Source organism: Podarcis erhardii, assembly GCF_964252035.2.
Source record: "Podarcis erhardii genome assembly, chromosome: 1".
NCBI lineage: Eukaryota > Metazoa > Chordata > Lepidosauria > Squamata > Lacertidae > Podarcis > Podarcis erhardii.
In genome coordinates this window covers 58,533,902-58,559,954 of record NC_138497.1, presented here as the reverse complement: position 1 = coordinate 58,559,954, position 26,053 = coordinate 58,533,902, and the positions used below count along the sequence as shown (strand labels likewise).

Here is a 26,053-nt window from a genome sequence, read left to right as displayed (position 1 = left end):
TCCTTCCAGTGAAAACAATGCCACTGGATAATGTATTTATTGGTTGCATTTATAGCCCACCTTTTTTCCAAGGAGCTCAAGGTGGAGTACATGGTTCTCCCTCTCCTCAATTAATCCCCATATATGGTTCATATTCCTGAAAGGAAAGCCACAGTGGTTACATTCTGCACTCTGACATCTCTGCAAAAGGACTAGGAAGGCTCCAGGTGCAAGGGAGATCTTCCTGATTCCAGGGTGGCCTCAACAGGGATAGGCAAATATGTTAGTTTTGGCTTCTTTCAGTGTAGCATTTCCCCATTAAGTTCAGTTCTCCATGTTTCCACATCAGTTAGCAATAATAAAAAAAGAAGTCATGAAAATTCATCACCATTTTTTTGTGAATTTCTGTAAATATGCCGAATATGCACATTTTCCAAAGTAATTTCTCCTAAAATAATACACGTTTGAATGCTGTTTGCATTAATATATGCCTCTTATGCAGACTTTCTCTTAATATATGCATGTTTTTACACATTTCTTGGCATTGCAAAATTTAGAAAGATGCAAAATTCAAAAGATGGCTGGGTTTTGATCCAGATATTGGAAAGTGTGAATGAAACTAGGCTCACCTTTAAGTGCGACCTCAGTCAAACTTCTTCCCTCAGTTTCAGACTGAACTTGTTCAGAAATGCTGTGGAAACATGACTCCCAGATTGCGGGGAGAGAGGGGATATTCATCAGCTGAATTTATCCTGCCATGTATTGTTTTACAATGCAGTCTCACAAAAAGTAAATGAAAATAGCATCTGCTCATGTGTGCCTTCTACCTGGCTTTGCTTGTTGCTTTGAGGAAAAGAGGCCTAAGAGCAGATCAGGCTAATTACAGTGGTTCCTCAGATTACATACGCTTCAGGTTACATACACTTCAGGTTACAGACTCCGTTAACCTAGAAATATTACCTTGGGTTAAGAACTTTGCTTCAGGATGAGAATGGAAATCGTGCAGCGGCAGCAGGAGGCCCCCATTAGCTAAAGTGGTGCTTCAGGTTAAGAACAGTTTCAGGTTAAGAACGGACCTCCGGAACGAATTAAGTACTTAACCAGAGGTACCACTGTAATAGATTATCCTTAGATAGTATGGAGCTAGGCTTTGTCCAGAGAAACGGCTGGACACTCTGGTTAAAGGAAACAGGGAATGACAGCCCTATATGTTAACTTTATCACAGAGTATAAAAATCACCAGGTAGCGCAAAAGAAATGCTGCTTTAATCTCTTGAAGAAGGAGAGAGGCATACTGCTTTGTCAGGTGCTACAGAAGGAGTGATAGTCTTGCCTGGGAGTCCTGCTACTGAGTATTATGGGAACTCCATCTGGGCAGCATTAAACAGAGATTCTGACTGGTGAAAAACACACTTCAGGCCTGCCCAAGCCGAATGTGGCTCACAAGAGGGGTCACAAGTGGGTCAGTTCATCGCATGCTTTTACTGCCTGCCTGGGACTGCCAAACTGGAAAGAGGAGTGTCAAGTACATGACAAACCACTTTAAGGGGCTCGTGGGTTGTGTCTGGTTTGCTGATTCTCACTGTGTGCAGGTCTGTCATAGGTTAATGATGTGCCAGCACTTCTGGTGTTAAAGTTGATGGAGGAGTCTCAAGTGCTGATTCCTGTAAGTCCACAGCTGCATATTCCTTTCATTATCTACTGTACTCTTCTGTACAGTTGCCACATTAACAAGTCAGCCATGGTTTAAATACCTGTCTGTCCATGAGGAATAGACTTGAATAATGGAGATCTTACAGGGCTGGAGTGTTGTTTGGGGGGTGTTGTTGTAGACGGAGTTGTTGCTGTTGGTTTTTTGCATCGTTATTTTAGATCTTGTTGTGATTTATGTGGAAATACACAAGTTTGGTTGTGTATTTTTTAATGTTTATTACTACTTTTGATATGATGTTATGTATTTTTTAATGTTGTAAACCGCCTTGAGCATGCTTTTAACTGTGGAAAGGCTGCATACAGATAAAATTATGTATGTATCTTTATTCAGAACATCCAGTATGTATCTTTATTTAGACCATATTTTTCTCTGCCTCTCCCCTCTCCCTTGTCTTCCTCAACTCCTAGGTCCTGCTCTGAATAATTTTCCTTCTTATTTCAAGTTCGCCATGTGTTAGACTGACTCCAAGTCTAGCCTTTGGATTGGTTGGGAGCACCAAATAAACCAGGGGTGGAGAACCTGTGACCCTCCAGATATTGCTGGACTCTAACTCCCATCAGCCCCAGTCAGCATGGCCAATGGTCAGGGGCGATGGGAGTTGCTGTCCAACAATCTCTGCAAGGCCACATATTTCTATCCCTAGTATGAACCCTTACTTGCTGGTTTAGTCAAAGGCTGCATTCAGACAGAAGCTTATTCCATCTGCCTGATGTTTCCTTACCTGTTAATTTCCATATTTTATGTGATATTTCACATGACATAAAAGCCACGTCTGGGAATCTAGTGGAATCTAGCAAAAATCTAGTGCTCATTTCCATGTTGTTGTTGTCGTCAAAAATCTGTTTGCACCCCATTAGCTTAGGAAATCACAAGCATTTTGCATTGTAATTTTTCCTTAGTTTTTATGATCATATCCCTGAACTCATATAATGAAATCTGGGGCAGTATCCTGGCATACAGTTCTTTCCTGCCATTTAAAATTTAGCATGACAAGACAGTATATTGACTGAATAGCCAACATCCACACCTCTGGTTGATTAGGTACCTCCCAAACACCAGACTTTTGACAAGGAGACCAAACATTCCCAATTGGTTCCATAGCTCCAGCACTCCAATGGGCTGCAACAGTTAACAGTTAACTGGTTCAGATTTTGTTGTTAGAGGACTTTTGCACATGCAGTCAACATGCAGGAGACCACAGTGTAAATATGCACCTCGATTAACCCCAAATAATAGAAATAAGCAACATACTACTTCCTTACAGAAAGAACATCTGCTATTAATTCATTTAAAATCAAATTCTGCTACAATCAAGTCAGCTCCACCAAAGACTGGAATGCAGAAAGAAAATAAATTTACACTGGCTTTGCAGCAGTGCTGCTGAGAATAGAATTTGGCTCAAAAAGATTTAAAGATAAATTTCACTTGGAATTATTGAAGCCTCTACTTATAATAGGGAATGGATAGATATCTTTCTGTTAGATCGTTCTTCTTTCTGTCTTATTTAATCAAATCCTTGCACTGTAATCAGCTCTGATTCTAAGCCTCTATCTGCAAGGAGCAGAATAAGCTTAGAAAATAAAATGATTTAACATGTTGTTTCCTTCCCCATTTCTGTGCTGGTGTAATATATTTCACAATTTTTGTCACTCCTATTTCTACAAAGAGGTATGCGTGAAAGTTGTATGGTGTTCAGTGGCTGTAAGGACTATTCTGTAAAATCATTACTGAGTGACAAAATGTTGACACATTTTCCCATCAAGGTTTATACTTTGGTTGTAGGGACATCACTTTCCCTAGGACACAGACCACGATGTACCTAGGGACGTGCAATTCTTCTTCTAGATAGCTTACCCAATGGTGTTGTGTCAGATCGCTAGACAGAATGTGGATTTGGGACAGTATATAATCAGTGACATCACTTCTGATTCAGCTTCCCACTGTCAGCACTATTTTTAAACAAACATATTATTCTTGCAATTTTCTTGATGGTAATAACATTGTGTTTCATCAATGTACAAAACCAGAACTAGAACCACTGTCTAGTCCTAGAAGAAGGGCAAAAGTCACTTCTGTTCCATCCCACGCTGACCTGCCATTTGGTGCAACTTTCCTTTCCTTGTTTGAAAGTTTAGCTCATAATCCAGGCAAAATTAAGAACCATAAAATCCAATTGAAATCAACTGGGCTTGAAGTTAAGGGCCTTTACATTCCTGTATAAATCGACTGCACATATGCTTGAGGGCTTCTTCCAGGCATCTGGTTGGCTACTGTGAGACTACATAAAGGACTACATAGGCCTTCAGGGCTTGACTTGTGTTTTTATTTACACACACACGCCTCTCTAAAGCATTAAACTAGCAATTCCTTTCCATCAAGCAACCACCATCATGCATATTGCCATCCTTCTTTTTCTTTCCATCCATTGCATATCCCCTTTTTTTCCCTTTGCATCCTGCATAACACATTTCTCATGGCTGCCAAGGACTCCTAATGGTTCTGGGGATGGGAGCTGAGGGACTCTTATGTGACGTGCACCTTTATCTCAGCATCGCACTGCAATCACCACTTCATTCTCTCAGCAAAGATTATCAAACCAACAATCCCAAAGCACATCAGACCAATTGGGTGCACAATATAAAGGCAGTAGAAAAGGAATTCAGTTTGCCTCTTCAGGCCATATTCATCTTCCCTTTCCGGCTGAACGAATGAAAAAAGATTATATATATTTTTTCAGTTTACAAGTGTGCTACAATAATAGATTTCTCATGATCTTGCTGAGATTATACAAAGGAAATTGTTATGTAGACTGCAACACTTCCTCTTTTTGGAGTACAAAATTCTCTGATTTATGACCAATATGACTCATGAGGTAGAAGAAAGGATATCATGGTTCCTGTAAAATATTTGGCAAAATAACTATATTAACACCTACATGCCTTTAACTAGAGAACAAATTATGTGTGTGTGTGCAGACTCTCACACACTAAGTAGGCCCTATGATTCCAGGAGCAAAAAACCTCCTTTTTTAATTCTGACCAACCTCCTTCCTTTAGCCGCAGTGCTGAAGCTAGTAGTGACATTAGCAAGGGACCCAGAAATCCAGAAAAGGATATAGGCTGCCTTCTGGAGACAGAGACCTGAATGCAGTTTGAAAGAAGGATAATTGTTCCTAGCTCTTCTCACTTTTGCCTCTGATGAGCATGTTTTGTAGGGGGGGGGGAGGGGTGTTGTATTTCCCCCAAAACCTGTTTCATCAGATGTGACAGCGAGACAAAGGATATGCATGTGTAAATCATGGAAACTTAATCCTCCCTTAAACCTCTTTCAAATTTCCTAAAAGTCATTGCCCTTCCCCAGACATAAATACAGAAACAAGATGGAGACAATGTTCACCTTAGAAACAATCGGTCTGCCAATGGCTAGTTGCCATGATGGTTAAATGGAGTTTCCATGTTCAGTTGCACTAGTCCTTTTTATATGATAATCTCATATGAAAAAAATGCACGTAGGTCATGTTGGAAGAATGCTACTGCTGTGCTCTATCTGCTTATGTTCATGGAGCCTCTCTATGATTCCTGCATGAAAAAGGCTAGTAAGGTAAAGGGACCCCTAACCATTAGGTCCAGTCATGACCGACTCTGGGGTTGCAGCGCTCATCTCGCTTTATTGGCCGAGGGAGCCGGCGTACAGCTTCCAGGTCATGTGGCCAGCATGACTAAGCAGTTTCTGGTGAACCAGAGCAGTGCACGGAAACGCCGTTTACCTTCCCACTGGAGTGGTACCTATTTATCTACTTGCACTTTGACGTGCTTTCGAACTGCTAGGTTGGCAGGAGTGGGGACCGAGCAACGGGAGCTCACCCCGTTGCGGGGATTTGAACCACCAACCTTCTGATCGGCAAGTCCTAGGCTCTGTGGTTTAACCCCTGCGCCACCCGCATCCCAAAAAGGCTAGTAGACCACTGAATACTAGTGGCTGGGAAGCGGTAACAGGACACTTTGGCATCCAGTTGGCCACTGCAGCAATGAAGATGCTGGACTAGATGCTCCTTTGGACTGAACTGGCAGAGCTTTTTATTGTCCTGATGCTCTGCTGTTTTCAGCAGACAGATACCTGCTAATGTCTACATATTTTCTGAGCAAATTATTTTCTTCCCCTTCCATTTCTTTCACTGCAAAAATAATCCTGCTCCCTTCTTCTTTGATATGAGATGCCTACAGTATCTTTTAATAAGATGGAATTCCTATTCCCAGAAAAGCACTTTAAACAAATTAAGTGAATATCCTGTAACCACACCCTAGAGGAAATAAAACCCAAATCTGCAATTCATCAGTCTGCCTACTTAACATACTTTGCATTCCGCAGCAAATCATACATTTTTGATAGGCAGCTGATTTCTTCTTCCACTAATGGACTTGGGCGCATTGCTAAGAGCAAAACAGGAATAGGGGCTTGTGTTTGAAAAAAGCAACTGGCCAGGCATCAGTCACCTCTGCTTGACTTCCTGTATGCCTGACTTCCTGCACCACCACCACCCTCCCCAACTGTAAGCAACACACTGATAGGCCGGCTTTTTTTTACAGATGGCTTCCTGTGATAGCTTTTCCTGGTCACCACAGCAAGCTGGAGAGATGAATGTGCCCTTTTTTTCTTTTTTCTTTTCTCTAATACCCACCTGAAATTTGTCTTTTGAAAGCCGTAGTGGACCTGTTGCATTTGCCGTACCCAAACACCTTAATGAAAATATATCCACTTACCCTCAAGGAGAGAAGCATTCACACTTTAAAACATGAATCTCTGCAGAAAGCTTTACCATGGCTATAGGGGTTTCTGGTTTGTGTTTGTTTTGACTTGGACCTGACCCACAGTCAAAAAAGTTCAAGTTGCATAGTGTTTTTAGGACAATAGGCATGAGGCTTGTCATTGCGATGCTTGATTTATGAGGACAATAATAGATATGAAAAGAACCACAAGTTTAGTCACAAGGCTAACTTATTGGAGCAGTTCCCTGTGCCCCTTTCCGGACAGGGATAGCCCAACTTCTGTTATCTATGCTCTGGTAACCTCTAGGATAGATTACTGCAACATGTTAAACATGGGGCTTTCTCCAAAGGCAATTCAGAAATTTCAGCTGGTGCAGAATTAAGCAGCCAGGTTGTTCACTGGGACAGTTTGAACACATAATACCAATCCTAGCCTGACTGTGCTGGCTGCCAGTTAGTTTCTTAAACAGCTCAGGGACTCTTTTTCCCCATATGAACCAACCCAGCCCCTGCAATCATCATGTGAGGCTCTGTTTTGTGTGCCACCTCACTGAAAGATCTGGAGGGTGACAACACAAGAACTGGCCTTTTCTGTGGTGGCTCCCCGCTTGTGGAATGCTGTCCCCAGAGAGGCTTGCCTGGCACCTTCATTACATATCTTTTAGGTGCCAGGCAGAAACATTCCTTTTCAGCAAGGCCTTGAGCTGATTAAAGGTAGGCTTTTAAGTGTGCTTCTCTGGGTGGGTGGAGGTATTGGGTTTTTTAGTGTTCAACAACTTTGCAGGTGTCGGGAATTTTACTTTTTGAAATATGACACCCCTAACATGTTAGTATATTATGTATTGTGTGTTTTTAAATACTGTAAAGTGTATACAATACTGGATGTAAATTTAGTAAATAGTCAGAATCCCATTGTCTGTAACTGTGAAAAGTGCTTCCAGAGTAGGGGAGTTAATATAAACATTTTATAAATGTTTTATAAATGAGCTGACCAGTACAAAGGGGGGTCCTTTGGGTGTGAATAGAATAGAACTTTTGCCTAAATTTCAGATTTCAGTCTCAACTGTTAGTTAAAACAGGGAATGAGGTCCATTTGTGCAATGGGACTCCCCACCCCACCCCACAGCCCCTAAACCTGTTCTGGGATTTGACATCTCCAGTTAAAATAATTGCAGAACAGATTTCTCAGACCCCCAGAGAACTAGATATTCCCTGGCAAGATGGATCAGTTGACTTAGAAGATGGTAGGTTCATATGTTCTGCAAAATGCAGATCTGTACCTCTGCTCTTTGCATACAGCAATTGGAAGTCACACTTGCACAGGAAATAAAATATCACAATCTGATTGACACTGACATGGAGTAACCCCTGCACAGTTAATTTGCCTTTTTTTTTCCTCCTGGAAAAAAAAACCTTGCCTTATTAAACTTAGCAATAGCAGGCAGTTTGCCCAGGCATGACTCTTGGATAATGAGGAAGATTTTCTAATGTATATCCCATCAGTGCCAATATTTACCTCCCTACCTAGCTTTAATAAGCTCTGAGAGTTCTGAAATCTCATACGGATAGGTTTAAGGTGAAATTTGCTTCACTCGTTTATTCAGATTAGTTCATATGTTCCGATTAAGGCTCTACTGGGGGACATAGTATGTGAGGACATTCTTCAAGCAGTCCTTCTGCCACAGATCCCGGCATTGTAGAGTTAAGGTGGAGTAAATGAATGTTTCAGAGCTCTCTATCAAGGTATTTGTTCCCTTGTAGATCCAGGACCAAACAGTAGGGTGAAGATCAATGTAAAGGTTTTGGAAGGACAGAGGTGTTTTTACTGTTTTATGAATATACCTTTCCCCTGTTCCTGCACATGGTATTTTCAACATAGTGCAACTTGAGTTGGGAGAAATCCAGTTATGGAGAGTATATAGTGTGTGTGAGATCACCAGCTCACCTCCTCTGGCCAAATACATGGTGTAGTTCTGCAACTTTTAAATAAATTTTAGCCGCCTCCCTTCTCATTTCTCTTCTATCTCCCTCAGTTTCTCTTTTTGCCTGTCTCACAAGGCAAGGCTGTGCATTGATTCAGCATTTTAGCTCCTACTATTTTATGTTTGTTGTGTAGGTCCTGACCCTGAGGTAAATACCTGAGGTAAACACAAACCAAGGGTGAAGGACCTGCTGTGGAAGTTCTCTGAACACTACATCTGTCTTCACAAAGTCTCAGGAAAGCACAAATAATTCAGGAAATTCAATTCTTCTCTCGTATCTGGCATACACATATAAACGTACTGTACATATAAATTCCAATTATTTGTTAATGTTGAGGAAGAGAAAGGCTCAGTGCCTAAAAAGATGTGGCAGTAAATGTAGTCCTGTAGGAGTAGAAGACAATCAGTAGCTAGTGGGAAGAGAGGTGCACATCTGTCTGCCTCATTATTAAGATTGACAAGGCATTTAAAAACATTCCTTTTATTCAGGCATTTGACGGCTGGAAGTTGCTGCTCCTTGCAGTTATTATTAGTTGTGAAATTATTAGCCTTGAAACTATTAGCTGTGAGGATATGTTTAACAATAGTTCTTTTCTTTTAGTTTGTAATTGTATTAACTTTTCATGTTTGCTGCCCTGGGGAGGAAGGGTGGGATATCCAATTAATTCTTCATCATCATGGCTTACGTTTGATCTGATTCACTGCTATAGCTGGACACTGCTGTAGCCAAGACTCCTCCTGACAGTCCTGTGGGTCAAGGTGTGACCCTAACATTGTCTGATATTTAGTTAGCTTCAAAACTCACCCAGGGGCTCAGAATGAGTAATAACAGTTTAACCCAAATCCAGGTGTTTCTGTTCTCAGTGTGTGGACAGTGGCCACTGTTGGGTGCTGATCCACAGTTGCAGTATGAGACAGAGCAGTGTTTCCTGGACATTTTAAAAGCAGTGTTCTCACAATACATGTCCTTTTTTGTTTGTTTCTTTCTTGCTTTTTTATGCTGCTCTTTTACGGGTATGCATTCAGATAACCTACTACTGGCCCAGATAGGCTTTCTGCATCATCATGACCACAAGCTAGTATTTATCTGCACATCGCAAACTTACTTGATTCTTTTCCATTTCTCTAGGGCTGTATCTACAAAGCTGAAGCAGAAGGCGATGGTAAAAAATGTACAGACTTCCCCTCAGTTTATGGTTGGAGGAAAGACCCTCATATTGACCGAGAGGTAAGTATAGGCATTTGGTGGCAGCCTTTATGCAGTGAAAGACCACAGGAGTGCCAACTATCAAACTGAGGAAAAACCAGACTAAGGGTCAACACATCTTTATAAATATGGTAATGTTACAGTACCTGGACACAGTTTACAAACCAATAAATTGGATAGAATTACTAGGAATATTTGGAAGAGACCTGGATCCTTTTCTTGAGGAGCTGTTGAGGTCTTTCCATGTGCCTCATTTTCATTGGGCTATGGTGTTAGCAGATTTTCTTTTTCTTTTCCCCCCTGTGTAATGCTTTTATTTTCTTACATGGTAAAAATTTTCTTACATGGTAAAAATTATATATTCCAATTGAGATACAGAAAATAAAACTAAAAAATTACCAAATAGAACAAATATGTATGATCCTTATATTCCAAAAAAAGAAAAAAATTACTTAATTTTACAATTACTTTAATTAATTAATTAATTAATTAACTTCTCCATATGACTTCCAACCTCCTCATTGAGGGTTCATCTCCCCTCCCCCTTTTATTATCAATGCTTCAATGTTCCTTATCTCCCTTTCTTTCTTTAATCTGTTTCATGTATTCTTTATCTAACTTACATATTGCAGAGTTTAGTCAAAGCATGCCAGGGTTTTTACTTGTGACAATGTTTAATTAAATATTCTTTATAAATTCCCCATTCTTTTTTATACCTTTGGGTTGACTGTCTTCTAATGATCTCTGTCATTTTTGCTAGTTCAATATATTCAAACAGTTTCTCCTGCCATTTCTCTTTCAATTTCATTTCATTTCAATTTCTCTTTCATTTCACCTTTCCATTTTTTGGCGACCAGTACTCTTGCTGCTGTTGCAGCGTATAAAAACATTCTTCTTTTTCCTTAGGAATCTCTGGTGTTAGCAGATTTTCATTTTTCCTTTGCTTCCCCTTAGCTGCTTAAAAGTTGTCTAGGTTTGTGGCCTAGAAATCCTATAGCCAGTTATTACTCACCTTGCAGACAGCAATGAGGACAACATTGTGTGAGCATGTGTTAGTGTATTTGGCTGGTGATGGCACAGTCATTCAGCCATCACCATGTATTGACTGGTGTATTCATACTAATGTAGAGCCTTCATTTGTGCACAGTGCTGTGATTAGTTGGCGGTAGGCGAGTTGCCAGAAACACCGTGAACATGCCTAGCAATGCTGGCTTTTGTTTTTGCAGCTATCGTTGTGTGGTTGCTTGTGCTCCTGGCTGAACATAGGATCATGATTCCTTTTTCGCTAGCGTTGATCCTGATGTTCCCAGGATAGCCCTTCAAACCAGAACCCATAAAATTATGAGCAACATTTTTTTTAAAAAAAATATTCTCTAATGTTAAGCTTCATAGTGATTGTGAAGTGAAAGTAAGTTTTAGCGGCAATGTTATTTCAATACTAAAATAGCAGCAGGTTGAAAAGCCATAAAAGAATAGCGACCAACATTTTGGCAGGATGCTGAAAGTCCAAAGCAGTGTCTGAAAAAGTAGAGACTCAGTGAGTACTACGATATTTTATTATATATTTTCCCCTCCAGCAGCCCTCTGAGGTGGGCTATGTTGAGAGAATGATTGGTCCAATGTTCCCAATGGTTCTTCAAGAGCAAGAGGTAATTTGAATGCAAGTCTTTATGATCTAACACTCTAACAAGCCCACCACATTGTCCTTGAACTCTGTTTGAAATTCTGTATCTCCCTGTGCCATGGAATGAGCACTAAACAGCACAACAGAGGAGCCGCAGGCCGGAGTAACAGCCAGATGCCATGCCTAGCCAGTTTCACAGACCTTGTCTAGGAATGCCACAGCTTCCCAGCTATCTTTTATACTAGGAGCACCAATGACTTAGATTGGCTCCAGTGCATAAAAGTGTCTTATCATCTCTACTGATCTCAGTATTGCCTTTTTCACAACCCGTGGGAGCCATTCGTTCCTATTGATTTCATGATGCCTTCAGTATCTCAAAAAGTGGTCCATATATGAGCACTAAGATCCCTAGTATTTTCATACATCAGACATGCTGAGATTTATGGAAAGAAAGATGTGCTAGGCAAAGGAAGAGAAGCATCTGTTTTGCATGGAAACAGTCCCAGGTTCCCAGCATCTGCAGGTAAGGCTGGGAGAGAACCCTGCCCAAAACCCTGGAGAATTTCTGCCACTCAGTGCAGACAGCACTTAGTATAAGACAGCTTCCCCTGACCTTGTGTGCTTTTTTAAACTACTGCATTATCTGAAATACAAAAAATAATATATATATATTTAAAAATCCTGAGATTCACTGCTTTGTTTCAAACTATTCAAATAGCTGTCTCTTAAACTATATGCATATACTCAACACTACTATTTGCTTAATATTCCCTACCACACTTCCATGTCATCATATCCATTGTTCTCCAGACTAATTTATTTTCCAGCGTACTTGGTGAACTAGTAGCTAGCCCCAAATCGAGGACTTACAGTATCTGGATTTCCCATTACTTCTGAGCTATTTTCTATTCATCAGCAAATGAAGCCAGTTTTGAAATTAAATCTCTATTCATTCTCAGGGTCAATTTTTTTCTTGTTCAAAAACTTTACAAAATTAATAATGGATCCTGCCTTTTCACATTTTTATGTCTCTATTTCCTTTTTGTTCTTTTTCTTAAAAGTATTCTGTCTCATTTTTATATGGTTTTCGCTTCCACTCTCATAATGTGCTGATACAATCATATGAGAAGGAGATTTCACGAGTTTCTAGATTGTCTCAAATCCTCCAGTAAGATTTAGTAAATCTCTTAAGTGCATTGTATATAACATACAGCATATTAAAGTGGCTTAAAAGACAGAGTAGGTGGGGGTGGGGTGACCTAGGATTACATATTAGAGTATACATATGGGGACATATATGGGGATATAACATTAAATCATGATTTGATGTTTCATGAGGAAATCTTCTGCTCAGATAAGCTCATCACCTTTTGATGGTTCTCGTTCACTTCCTTGCTTCTTTGTTCAAGACAAACCATAGCCTGTCATTACACCTGAACTGGTTTGTTCTTATCCTCTAGAATGATTGACAACTGTGTGAATTGTCACATGCTTAGGTTGGACAGAATCCCAAGTGAGATGACAAGTTTGAAGAGTTTGAATTCTGGGCTATACCTTTCCAAATTTGGGGCAAGAGGGGATATTTTTCATTGATACGTCATGGGAGAACATTTAGAATGTAGTTACTATCATTTCAGGATTAGAACTTCCAGAGAGGTAAGCGGGTTTTTACTGTCATGGCATGAACAACAAAGAGACTTATAGTATCTTGTCTTCACAGATTTATTGTAGTACAAGCTTTCATAGACTAGAACCAACTTCAACAGATACTAAAGTTTACACTGCAATAAATTTGCTAGTCTTTAAGGTGCCACAAGAGATTTTATTATTTCAGGGATAGGAGAATGCGACCTTTCTCCCTCTTCTTCTACTTGCATTTTTTTTTTAACTAAGAGGAACATAAGCAGGGCTTATCATGTCTAGCAGAGTAACTCCCAATGACCAACCAGATCCTTCTGGGAAGTCCAGAAGCAGGACTTGAAGGCCGTAACCCTTCTGCTGTTGTTCCTCAATGACTGATGCTTAGCAGCACAACACCCCTGGCCCTGAATATACTCCATAGTTATCTATCCTGTTCTGGTCCCAGCAAAGAGCCCATGAGGCAAGGCAACAAGGCCAACTGATTGTCATAGCACAATGGGGAGCTTCTAGTGAGGCACTTTCTCCAACAAGAACTGCAGGGGAACTGAGACCTTTTGAGCTTTTGCCTCCAGTCCACCTCTCCTATATGCTGCCCCCTTTATTGGAGAAATACAGGCTTTTAAAAGGTCAACACTCTGGCCTGAATATGCTGTTGGGCTGATAAGAAAGTGTGGGAGCCACTTTCATACCATCCAACATGTCCAGGCCAAAATCTTCCGAGCCAGGCTCACAGGCGAGTCATGTGACCTGTGGGAGATTGTGGCCCCGAAATAAACACTTTGGGGGGGGGCTGTGCTCTCACATGAGATCATGGTCCTTCAAAAAGCACTTTTCTGGGGTGAGATTGTAGCCCGAGATCATCATGTCCAAACTGGCCACCATGCTCTAGTGCAAAAAGAAAAGGGATGTCCTGGTTTTCCTAGGACAGTTGCAGGGGACGCACTTGGTTCCTTAGACCTTGGAGAAAACACTGCAGGATTCACTTCTATGGGCTCCTGCCTGCCAGGCTCATGTTCCGTGGACCCTAATCTCGAGCATCTAGGTCAGAGCCAGGAACCTGGTCCAGCTCCTCAGTAAGTGCCACTGTGGTCCTGATGACTGCCAGATTATGACACTATTATGCCCAGCAGCGATTGATAGCTGTATCTTCTTTGAATGGCTAGGAGTGCTTATTTCCAGCTATGGTTTGCCAGCTGTGCTTCCCCTTTGACAGAGATAACATGGCCAATGTACTCTATGGTCTGGTGACCTCCAGACTGGAGACAATTTAGAAACCTCAACAGATCAGAAATGCAATGGCCAAATTACTGACTGGGTTAACTCAAATACACCCTGTTTTAAAACAGCTGCACTGGTTGGCAGTTCATTTCCAGGCCTGATTCAAGGTGCTCAGTAACTTCACCGTTTAAAATCTTGAACAACTTAGGCCAATAATATCTAGAAGGCTGTGCTCCATCTCTATTGGCCTTCTTAGGTGTTGAGATCTGCAGAGGGGCCTCTCTTGGTAGTTCTGACATCCTCAGAAGTGTGAGGAAAGGCAGCCTGGAGGGGGAGTTTCCTCTGTGGAACTCTCTGCCCACAGCAGTGCTTCTGCCATCTTTGCTGTACAGCTTTCACAAAACGCTGAGGACGCTCCTCTTGGCCCTTCCCTTTGACGGTTGGGGTATATTGTTTTGGGAGACCCACCTCTTTTCCTGAATGTGTCCTCTTCTTTTCCATTCGGGAAGTTTTTATTTGTTTTCATAATTGCAATGGTTTTATTTTTTATTTAATAATTGTGCTCTGTTGTTGTAATCTGCCCTGGGACCCTGTCATGAAGGGCAGGCAGGAAACCTAAAAAATAAATATAACCCGCTTTTGAAGTCATCTGTGTTGTTGATCATCATCACATCCTGCAGCAAATTTCTAAAAGTATTTGGAGGTTTAAACTGCATATGCAGCTCATTTAGCAATGTAGTTTGTTGCTCTGTGTGCAGGTTAATGTTTCCATTGTGGCAACATATGTGCTTTTGCATCCTATTAGTGCTTTGTGCCAAATAGCCTGTTCCAGGACATCAAACTTTAATTTAAACAGCAGAGAATCAATAAGCTGAGCAAATTGCCTATGGAAACCTATGAATCCAGTGCTTTTATGGACAATTCAAAGGGCACCTTTATTTGCCCTAATGCGTAGCCTGTACTCATAATTGGCTTTGTTTTGGTGAACATAGCAAGAAAATCTTGCTAGAGAATTTTGGTTGGCCCCACCAAACAGCTATATCCCATGTTTTTTTGGGAGAAACAATGGCTTTGAAACCAATATGTTTGCAGTGTAGATATGCCCTGAAAAAGACAGAGAGTGCTTTCTCTGAATCCTGTGTAACTGGTCATTTCTTCTGTGTTTTTGTGTTTGTCTCCACAGTTATATTATGAGTACATTAACATCATTATAAGTGTCATTTCACCAATAGTTATTATTGCAAAGTTTTGGCATATGAGAAGTGCTAACAGAGAATTTCAGCATTCATCTTATAGAGAAAAATCTTGTAAATATGTGCTTTGCATCTGCTCAACATTTAACTGTCTTGAATAGGTGCCTTTAAGGTAATGTTCAAATAGTGTTTTACTCTTGGTCATTCCTATCTAAGAGCATCTCAGTATAAGGAAACAACCCAGGATAATTTTGCCTGCAATTCTAATCATGTGGGATTAATTTCCATTGAATTCAGTGAAGCATAATTCTTAAGTAGACAGGTACAGAATGGCTTTGGTCCAAGAAGCTTACATATATAGAGGCAGAATATATAAGGTAGTAGGGAACTGCAAGAGTACTGTGCATACCAGTCCAGGCAGGACAATGAGTCAAGATGAGGCAATGTAGCATATTAAGAATGAGAGGAAATGAGAAATCAGTAACCACTCTAAGAATTTATAGGGGTCAGTAAGTTTATTTGGCCAAAAGCTGTGTGTTAAGTATCTAGCTGATGTGGTAGGCCAAGTCTTTTCCCAGAAAAGTGCCCAAACAGCTATCTTCTATCTTATTTTTATTTATTGATTACATTTATTTCCCAAGGAGCTCAAGGTGTACATACATGCTTCTCTCTATCTCCATTTTGTCCTCAGAACAACCCTGTGAAGTGGGTTAAGCTAAGAGACAGTGCCAGGCCCAATGCCACCTAGTGAGCTTCATGGCTGCATGGGGATTGGAAGCCTGGTCTCCCATGTCTTAATCCAACACTCTAACCACTACACCACACTGGCTCCTAGGTCCATCTTTATAGGTGGCTTCTCAAGTTATCCCCTTTCTCTGATCAGCCTTCAAGCACATTGTGTTTTCAGGGTAGCCGACAACAGTGTTGAAAAATGATACACAACAACACAGAAATAAAAACAGCAGTAAAAGCAGCATAAAAATATACTCAAGGGTTTTAGCTATGTTGCTGGGTTACGTAGCAGGATTCCATGAGAGGCTCCTGGTCAGTAGGCCAGGCAGCAATAAACAATTAGCCAGACTTTGCTTGTAGCCTACCATTGTTGCCACTGCTATACAAAAAGAGGGAGGCAATTCTGAAGATGGTTGCACATGATCCATTGGAATAGCCCAAGAATAAACTGTGGGGAAAGGTCAGGCTGGCTTAGAGCGTTTCGGCAAGGAAAGGAGATAGAATAAAACTTAAGTGTTTACTCTTCCCAGATCCATGGAGGGGGAAAACAGGGACATGGTTGCTATTTTGCATATGTTTGCTGTGCACATATGTAAGGTGTTGTTCTGTTCTTGGTCACCTTCCAAGAAATTCTAAGGACTTCACATTGGTTAGAGGGGAGACCTGACCAAGAACGTTCACTCTGTGATATACTGTAGGCTGCAGTCCTAGACACACTTACCTGGAAATAACACCACCACCACCATTGATATCAATGCGACTTACTACAAAGCAGGTGTATATGAGATGGTTGTAGTTCTCTTTGCTAATGTATGTTGAGAAAAAACTGAACACAGATTTTTTTTTAAAATGAATTTTATTACTTCTTTCTGAATCTGAACAATTACATTATTCTCTGTGCTTTCTGTGTTTTCTACCGCTGGATAGCATATGCTTTTTCTTCCGAAGGAATATTCTCACCCCATTATGAAATTGTAACTAAAAATGATGAAGGAGCATAAATTGCTGTGTTTAAAAATAAAAGGCTATGGGAAAAGGATGTATAAGGCTTTTTTGCTCAGCTCATCAGCCACACTGAATCAGAAGCTGGAACTATCTCTTTCCCTCAGAGCACAGCTTATCCAAATCTTCATGGACAGAACATGAACGGACTCCGCCTTGATAAAAGGCTTTCCCCACACACAATCAAGTGAAGAGTGTCCCAAACGCGTCTTATCCTTTGTGGGATACTCCCACAAATCCCTATAGTATGATATCCCTTGTAGACACATTTGGTTTTTTGGGTGTGTGCGCAATGAGGCTCAAGAGGCAGACAGCTATGCTGCAAGCACAAAGCCTACAGTACAGAGTAGGGACTGCTGTTCTGTGTGAATGTGCGCAGAGGAAAGAGGAAGAGAGACTGCATGGGGCTTCTCAAGATTTTGCCTTCACACTGCCCCCTTGTCCACAAAAGTGAAAGCAAAAGTGAGAACTGTGTATCTACTTAGCAAACTGATTACAGTATCTGTTTTGTCTGCAAAGTGGTAAAATAATTGACTATGGAGCTCCACCAAGCCAGCTGTCAGTGTTTGAAAATGGGAACATGGTTTGAGCCATGAAGGGGGCCCTGCATGTTTACCAGGGAATGGAGCAGGCAGAACTTTTGGTCCTGCTCTCTGGATGTCTATGTCTGCACCTGCACATAGGTTTCAATAATGCAGATGTCTGTGCCAGCGCACGTCCAGGGAATGGCTTATCTGAACTTCTCTTTTTCTCTTTCTAGCAAACTACCATTACTATGCCAGGGAAAGGCGAAGTCTTTCTGTGTGAAGTCCCCAAGCTCCTCTCCGCCTCAGAGAGGTCACAGCTTCCTTCCTTCTTGGTCTTCAAGTTCTCACTTCAAAAGCAGAGACTTCCCACGAGAACAATTGTCCAATTATATCTGCGTAAAACAGTCAATAATCTATTTCTTTGCTGCTAGATAAAGCTGAGCAAATCTACTGAATCTATTGGGGGTGGGGTGGGAGAGTGTATTGAGGGCAGCTGACGCTCGACAATGACCCTTTGTTGAGCGGCAGAGAAAGAGGTTATCCCTGAAGGACAATGACTAGCAATCCCACAGGGAAGTTTTACCTGTTGTCTTGCCTGAAGGCTGATACAAGTCCTGTGGTGGGCTTATTTATTGAAAATAGGTAGGCAGCAGGAGCTGGGAGATAATGACTTCTCTCACACGGATGCATGCTGGGTGTGCGGCTAACCTCTTTTGAGTGCTTCTAGAATTGCAAGCACTGCAGTCTACTAATGGGTAGCATAAACTGTAGCACTGGCCCTTGCAAAAAGGGGCGACTTGTTTTTAAAATGTGTTTAGCTCTTAACTGGGCTCAGGAGTAGGAAATTACACAATGGATGTTGAAATGCAGGCTGGGTGAGAAGTTGTCATTTGAGTAATGGATGCTTTATTTCCTGTTTTTGCTAAAAGCTAGAGCTCAGCATAATTAGCAGGCGAGAAAGCGAGCTTGGCAGCCAAACAAAAAAAGCACATTTTGGGGCTCCTGAGCCAATTAAAATTGTTTATATAGCCACTGAGCAATATTTTTCACCAAACAATTAGAGCTCGGAGTATTCATCATAACAAAGTTCGGCCAGCTGTTAAAGGGCCCGATTCTGTGAAATGCGAGCACAAAAATACGTACATGGTGGGAACCAGCCAATTCTTTCAGTACATTCTGCTGTGTTATGTTGAACTGACGATTATCTTTTGGTGGCACCATTTCAAGCAGCAGGCCCAGGAGCTGAGTAATCGAGTGCTGATAGATTAAATGAAGTTCATGCATGCGGAAACTGGCCCTGAAACTTGGTACATCAGGAGATTTCAGGGTAGAAGCACACAAGGGTTCTTTCAAGAGACAGACGCTGTCCACATGGTCCTTCCACAGTCCGTGCACTGCAGCACAGACACTTGTGTGAGTTAAGGAAAAGCCATGGAGATAGCCTCAGACTCAATACTTGGACCTAGTCCAGATGTTCAGCTTTTTTCTCACAACTGTCGTTGAGGAGACACTAATTTAGGAAACAAAAAGCGTTACATAAAAATCCCAGTGAAGAATTCAGTGAACACCATCACAGTAGCATCTCTCTTAGGAAGCTCTGGGCTGGTCCAGACATAGCACTAAATTATGGTTTAGCATTATGTGAATGAATTTGCACAAGCCTCAAGTTTGCAGCCTCCTCTCTTCCTCTAATATGGTCACCAGAAACACATGCTTCCATTTTTAAACTAACCAGAGTTCTCTGTTACATTTGAGCTCAGGAAACTCTTCTTAGTTCAGGCCCACCACTTGTGTTTGAGGCCATTATCTATGGCAGTGTTTCCCAACCTTGGGTCTCCAGCTGTTTGAGGACTACAATTCCCATCATTCGTGACCACTGGTGTTGCTAGCTAGGGATGATGGGAGTTGTAGTCCAAAAACAGCTGGCGACCCAAGGTTGGGAAACACTGATCTATGGTGTCTGAGCAGTGATGGCTCTTTCACACAGGTTGTCACTTGATGCTGTTTTTGAGTTGTGAACATGGGTGTGTAAACAGGTTCTCAGACGTCACCAGAGCACTGTGCCCTCTTTAGTACTGTGGAGGTCCCAGTTCAGCTCTAACAGTGTTCTGGGGCCCCAGTGCATTGTGGTTAATAAGGTTGTCAAATCTTGTCTCCAAAGAAAGCTACTGTCTTTAATTGCTGTCTGGAAGTATCAGAGCTGAACTGCAGGCAGTCACCAAGTGGGAGCCAGAAGCTGTAAGCCAAGAGTCAAGTCGGGGTCAGAGCCAGGAAACTAAACACACCATGAATGAGAGCTAGGCAAAGTCCTTGCTGGAACAGGAAGCCTTTATAGCCCTTCCTATTAAGAAAAGCCTGTGGTATCATCTACAGAATGTGTAGGAGCATAAGCAAATGCACTAACTGAATTGGTTTAGGAGTTTTGTGTGCATATTTATTTTGTTGTATTGATGCTCAAAGAAAGTTATATTAGGAAATCATTACAAGTGAGTCCTGCAACAAAACGTTGCAGCATGGAATGCTGCTATTCAGCTTTCTGGCCAACCAGACATCCTTTCTTCCATTCCATCTCTCTCTCTCTCTCTCTCTCTCTCTCTCTCTCTCTCTCTCTCTTTCCTGTTCCTGCAACCCCTCCCAAGTCAGTCAGGATTCTATGCCTACTGAGCCCGCTCTGTCTTTATTAAGCTGTTTGGGGCATTTCCCCATTAGGTTTCCTGCCCTGAATATTTTTTGAAACTTTGGGATTCCTTCCAAGCCTAATACCTCCCTCTTTGAGAATCATTTCACCATTAGTATATGGGGCAACTTTTTTTTGCTCACTAGATTCTACTCCATGGGAACCCTTAAGGAGGCCAGCTTGCCTCCTTTATTATTATGGAAGATCTAGGTTCAAATCCTCATTCAGTCATGGAGCTCATTGAGTGACACTGGGCCAGACACTGTCTTTCCACCTAACTACCTCACAGGATAGTCATCATGAGGGTAAAAGGGTAGAAAGAACAATGTTTGTCATGAAGGTAGTGTGTGGAGATGACGATTCAACTAGTTAAGGAACTGCAGCTTCAGACAACTGCAGTCAAATGGATGAGAATAAACAGACATTTGGAAGAAGAAGAAGAGTTTGGATTTGATATCAAGCCTTTCACTCCCTTTAAGGAGTCTCAAAGCGGCTAACATTCTCCTTTCCCTTCCTTCCCCACAACAAACACTCTGTGAGGCTGAGAGACTTCAGAGAAGTGTGACTGGCCCAAGGTCACCCAGCAGCTGCATGTGGAGGAGCAGAGACGCGAACCCGGTTCCCCAGATTACGAGGCTACTGCTCTTAACCACTACACCACACTGGCTCTTACTTCATACAAATGGGATTTGGTGCAAGTGAGGAGATGTGGGGGCAGCAGGACCCCGGCTCTGGTGGGAGGGAAGAGGCAGCAACTTCCTGTTTCACCTCAGGTGGTGAAATGGGATAGGCCACCCCTAGCAGCAGGTACTGCGGTGCAAAAGGCATGTTAGAAAACAGAACAAAAGCACCAGCATTATAATCAGGAGAATGTAACACAATATTCCCCACAGCTAAGTACACCCCCCATCTCTGTGCACAGTCTGCAGGTGTATGGCTAAAAGTGGCTGAGTGTGTGCTCTTCTTTTTAGAAATACTTTGCCTTGTTGACTTAATCTGAGCTTAATATATTTGTTTGACTGTGTTGCATATTTTGCTTTCAAACTGGCATGGGAGGGGGAGCCCCAGGAAAGTTTGATCAACACAAAAACACCAGGTGGTTGTTTGTTAGTTTTGACTTGTTGCTTGCCTGGGAGCTCTTAGAGGGAAAGTTAGAAAAACCAAAGTGGGGGAACCAATGGTTTTGCAATGTCTTTCATAAGGTCCTTTCCCAAGAAAAGGGATTTTCAGAAGGTTGTCCCTTGTGCTGTCTTGGGAAAGGTACATTCTGATATCAAACTTACCAAAAGCCAAAAGATACTATCGCTGTAAATATTCTTGCTCCAACTTGTGAATTCCTGCTATTCATTAGGAATTTTCCATATAAAAACCCCATGGCCTCATACTATCATTATATGATATGCTAATTATAGTGTTTATCAAATACCTAATTAGTATTCTGTGCTACCACTCTGTTAGGTACATTGCTACAGATTGATAGAAGAAAACACAATCTTTAATATTTTGTTATCACATTTGAGAAGGTACGTAGATTACTTCTGGTTACTCTAATATAACAACAATAATCTAAGCAACAAATGCTGATAAAAGAACAAGTTCAGTATATTTCAGTACTGTGGAATAGTCCTGTGTGAAAAACGTTTAGACACCATTTTCAATCCTCAGTGTCAGTTACCTTCAGGTGCCTTTACTGTCATAATGAAAGCAAAAATGGTTTTGGGCTGAAAAGCAATCTCTTATTTGGAAATAAGGGGGGTGAGTGTTTAATAACTTTGATTATTTTTAGTCTAAATGTGGCATCAAACTGCTTTCATGAGAAATGAACTGATTTCGGTTTTCCAGTATTTCTTTGAGGATTATTTCGCATTTACCTTATTTTGCCAACCTCCAGAATGATTCACAAAGAGCACATTTATTTTTAGATCTACAACTCAGAAAAGAGTTCAGGCACTGAAGCCACTGCTACCTCCTCCAATAGTTAAGGACCTATGCTTTGGGAAAGGATTTATTCCAAACAGGTATGTACAATTGTTTAGGTAATACCTTGTTACTAATGGGGCCTGCTGTAATCCTTCTCACAGTGTCAGCTTGCCAAACTAAATTAGCCTACCCATAGGACTAATAATAATAATAATAATAATAATAATAATATCCACTGAAATATCATATGTCTCACTTTTATTAGGCAGGCAGGAGAATGCCCTTTTGTGTTTTAAAAATATCCTGGTGACTTTACTACAGATCCAATCACTCCAACCTCCCCATTCCATTTGTCACATTCTCCGCTCACATACAGACTGCATTTGTAACACCATGATTGACTTCAACATATTGTGTATGTGCTAACAACTAGCTGGTTGATCCCACTGGACCTTCCAGAAGCTTTTAACATGGTTGGTTACCGTGTTCTGTTTAGCAGCTGAGAACTAGGTCCACTCCTTTCTGGAGGGTCTCGGAAGTTAATGATAAATTCCACAGAGCTCTGTTGTATATGATGTATCTTTCTGTTTGAAGCCGCTGAGACAGATAATCTGAAGCAAGGTGTTATCATATCCTGATTAGAACCAGATCTGTTATTCTTTTACACCTGCTCAGGATTTATTGCATTTTATAAGCAAGCAGCTATTAAATATCTCTGTGCAATTACCTCCTTTTTAGTTGCTTTGTGAATTCTTATATTCAGAAAAATAGTAATATATTTTAGCATGAGGGGTGGGAAGAAGCCTTGACTAAGAGGCAGAAGCGAATGTACCTGCGTTTGGGTACAAATTTATTATGTGCATATGATTTAAGTTAAAGAACAAAACCCACATTTTTACATCCATGGTAGTGGCATTATTTATTAAATTTATATTCTCTGGGCATTTTACAAAATAATGGCAGTCAGATGTTTTCCACTAAACACTCTGTCAGCCGTACAAAGGGTCTTGCAGCCAATTGGCTTAAAGCACTGTTGATTACTCACATGCCCTTCCTGTGAGGACAGGCCCCGAAGTGTTGTCTTTTGATAACACTGGCTCCTTTAGAGCAATAATGCTGATACAGCTTCCTGTCTAATCGTAAAGCAATTACTGCACCTCCAGAGGGAAAGCACTTTAAAATGTCTAGGCTTAGCTTAGCTTAGACGGGATAGCCTTCCCTTGCTGGCCTTAAATGTCATTTCAAAATTGCCCATTTAGAAAATGTGTGACAAACCCACAAAGCAATGGATAATGGGCATAAGATCTGCAGCATCTTGATAAAATAAGCCCTTCTGCAAAGGTTGTTGCAGGAGGAGATTGCTGTGATTTCCTGCAAGTTTCACTTGGCTCGTGTAAAGCAAACTGGCATCTCTTCTGCAGCAGGTATGCACATTGGGGAGCCACAATTGGCTTCCAAGGGTGTATGTGCTTTAGGATTAGCATAAGACAATTAACATGTGCTTTGTATGGCGTTTCTTGTAAAGCAGGGACAGCTAGCCCTCCATTTGGGGTCCTGGTTCAATTCCCCCAAGCCAATTTTTCTGCCGTCCGCATACCTCATGAGTTTTGGTGGCAGGGGCAAATTTCTTTTTAAAGTAGGCCCATTGCTAAAGTGGGGATTGTCCTGATGATAATGCACCCTCTTCCTGGTTATAAATTCAATAATGGAGGGCCTTTGTGTCTGTGGGGGCCAATTTAAGAGGAGGAGGGCACCAACTTTGACCATGCTCACCACCAGATTAGCTGCTGAGGACCACAGTCAAGAGGTCTTTAGAGCCTGCATGGTTCAACAAGGGATGGAGCCTGCCTCTTAGGCTGAAACCCACATTCCACAATTGTGGAATCAGTGCTACTTCTCTAGAAAAAGGGGTGCCAGAACTCACCATAAACATCTCCCTTACTCTCTCTTTCCTGCTGAAAAAAAGCCCTGTGTGGTATACCCTCATTTTTAAAAACATTTCATTATGAAATGACTGACTATTATTGCTATAATGTGCATATGGGTACAGGATAAGAATGGGTGATAAAATGTCCTCGTTTTACTGGTTTATCTGTGTTATGATTCCCTCAAACACCCCTTTTTGGGTGGCTTTGGAGGGGGAGAAAGAAAACTGCATCAGGAGTCTAAGGCTGTATACACATTACCATTTACTCTGGCTCCAGTGTGCTTCCACTGCTGATGTCTGAAGTGATGTGCACACAACATTAGCCACAATGTGCGGCTAATAACCATCCTGTAGTTCCTTGAAAAAATGCTGCTGTTTGATGAGTCTTCCCTCAAGCCAGCTTCTATCTGATGACAAGAGAAGTCACATTCCCTTTCCAGTTAAGCTAAGGTATGTACAATTCAGACAGCAATTGCACATGCGCAGATAACAGCTTCATGAACAGGAGTTGGGGAGTTGCAGGTGTGGGGAAACAAAACAGATAATGTGCATTGAGTGAAGTCACCCCACCCCCTCTCTGGTGTCTACAGCAACATGTAAATATGACTTGAATCACATTAGGCGGGAAGGGAATGGCCTTGCTGAATTTAAGCTGCCATGTGTGGATAGATTAATTTGCTTCGTTTGGATTTAGAAGAATAGAATCATAGAAATGTAGAGTTGGTACCATGAGGGTCATCTAGTCCAACCCCCTTTTTAATGTCTAGCAGGGTAGTGGCCTTCTGCAGTTTGTCTCTTCAAATCTTACATTCCTAGACATGGTCCGTACAGATTATATAACTTCTGTAATGTGGCAATGTAATATATCGTCTGTAACATATCATTTGCATGTCAAGACCTCGAGGCTTCCCCCTATGTTGAAAAAGACACATTGACACATTATATTAGGTTAATGGGCAAAATTTAGGCCACAACTTTATTGGTTACAGAATGTGAGCGGTATTGGCTTACGCATTGGACTGAACCGACTATATCTGACTCCTACCTGCCATGCAGGAAGTCCAGGAAGGGTCAACCACCAATAGGGGGAGCCCTGCCAATGCAAATTGACTCAAGCTCCCCCAGGGTTCAAATAGCTGAAGCCACATGCCCCGGTCCAACAGGATTGGCTGGCCGGCCTGTGACGCGGCTGGGGACTCCCAAATGACACAGGGGCATAGCTCAGCCCTCGCTGAGAGTGAGAGACCACATGGTCTGCCCACAAAGCCTCCCCACACAGAAGTGGAGCGGACCTGTCAAAATGGAAAGCACAGTACAGTCATACCTCGGGTTACAGCCGCTTCAGGTTGCCTTTTTGGGGGGTTATGGACTGTCAAAACCCGGAAGTACCAGAACGTGTTACTTCCAGGTTTTAGCGGTTGCACATGCACAGAAGTGCTAAATCGCACTTTACACATGCGCAGAAGCGCCAAATCTCAACCCGCGCGTGTGCAGACGCACCGCTGCGGGTTGCGAACACTGCGGGTTGTGAACGTGCATCCCGCACAGATCACGTTCGCAACTCGAGCGTCCACTGTAGACTGTTAAAAGCAGAAACTGGGATACAAAAGAGGTGAAACTTATTTCCAGCATTCTGATGAATTTCAACAAACCAACTGTTTGTTCCCCCAATACAGTAACACCGTCAGATCAAATGGGCACTGCTGAGCTCTAGAATAATCAGTTTTGTGAGTCTTTGAAAGCGGAACTGCTCTTGTGTTTTGGGGGCTTATGGTAGCTTTTAAAATGAATAAATTTAATATTTATTTATAATCCACTCTTTGACAAGGATATCAATGTACATAATCAACAAAAAAACCCAGTATATTTTAATATGAAGGACGTTGGTGGCTGTGGCTTATGCCCACTGGGACTGGTAGGGCAGAAAGCAGGGAGGCCAATAAC

General features: G+C 41.7%; 1 protein-coding gene across 4 annotated transcripts in view; it reads left to right on the top strand.

The window, feature by feature from the left end:
- Nucleotides 1-26,053, top strand: part of LOC309327274 (uncharacterized protein) — a 47,305-nt gene that overhangs the window by 17,855 nt on the left and 3,397 nt on the right. For 3 of the 4 annotated variants that reach the window (XM_081836433.1, XM_081836435.1, XM_081836434.1), the window contains exons 3-5: nucleotides 9,571-9,669; nucleotides 22,185-22,280; nucleotides 24,464-24,559. In XM_081836433.1, coding sequence (XP_081692559.1) covers nucleotides 9,571-9,669; nucleotides 22,185-22,280; nucleotides 24,464-24,559 — 291 coding nt within the window. The remainder of the gene's footprint in view (nucleotides 1-9,570; nucleotides 9,670-22,184; nucleotides 22,281-24,463; nucleotides 24,560-26,053) is intronic. The other variant, XM_081836436.1, reaches the window with a different exon arrangement.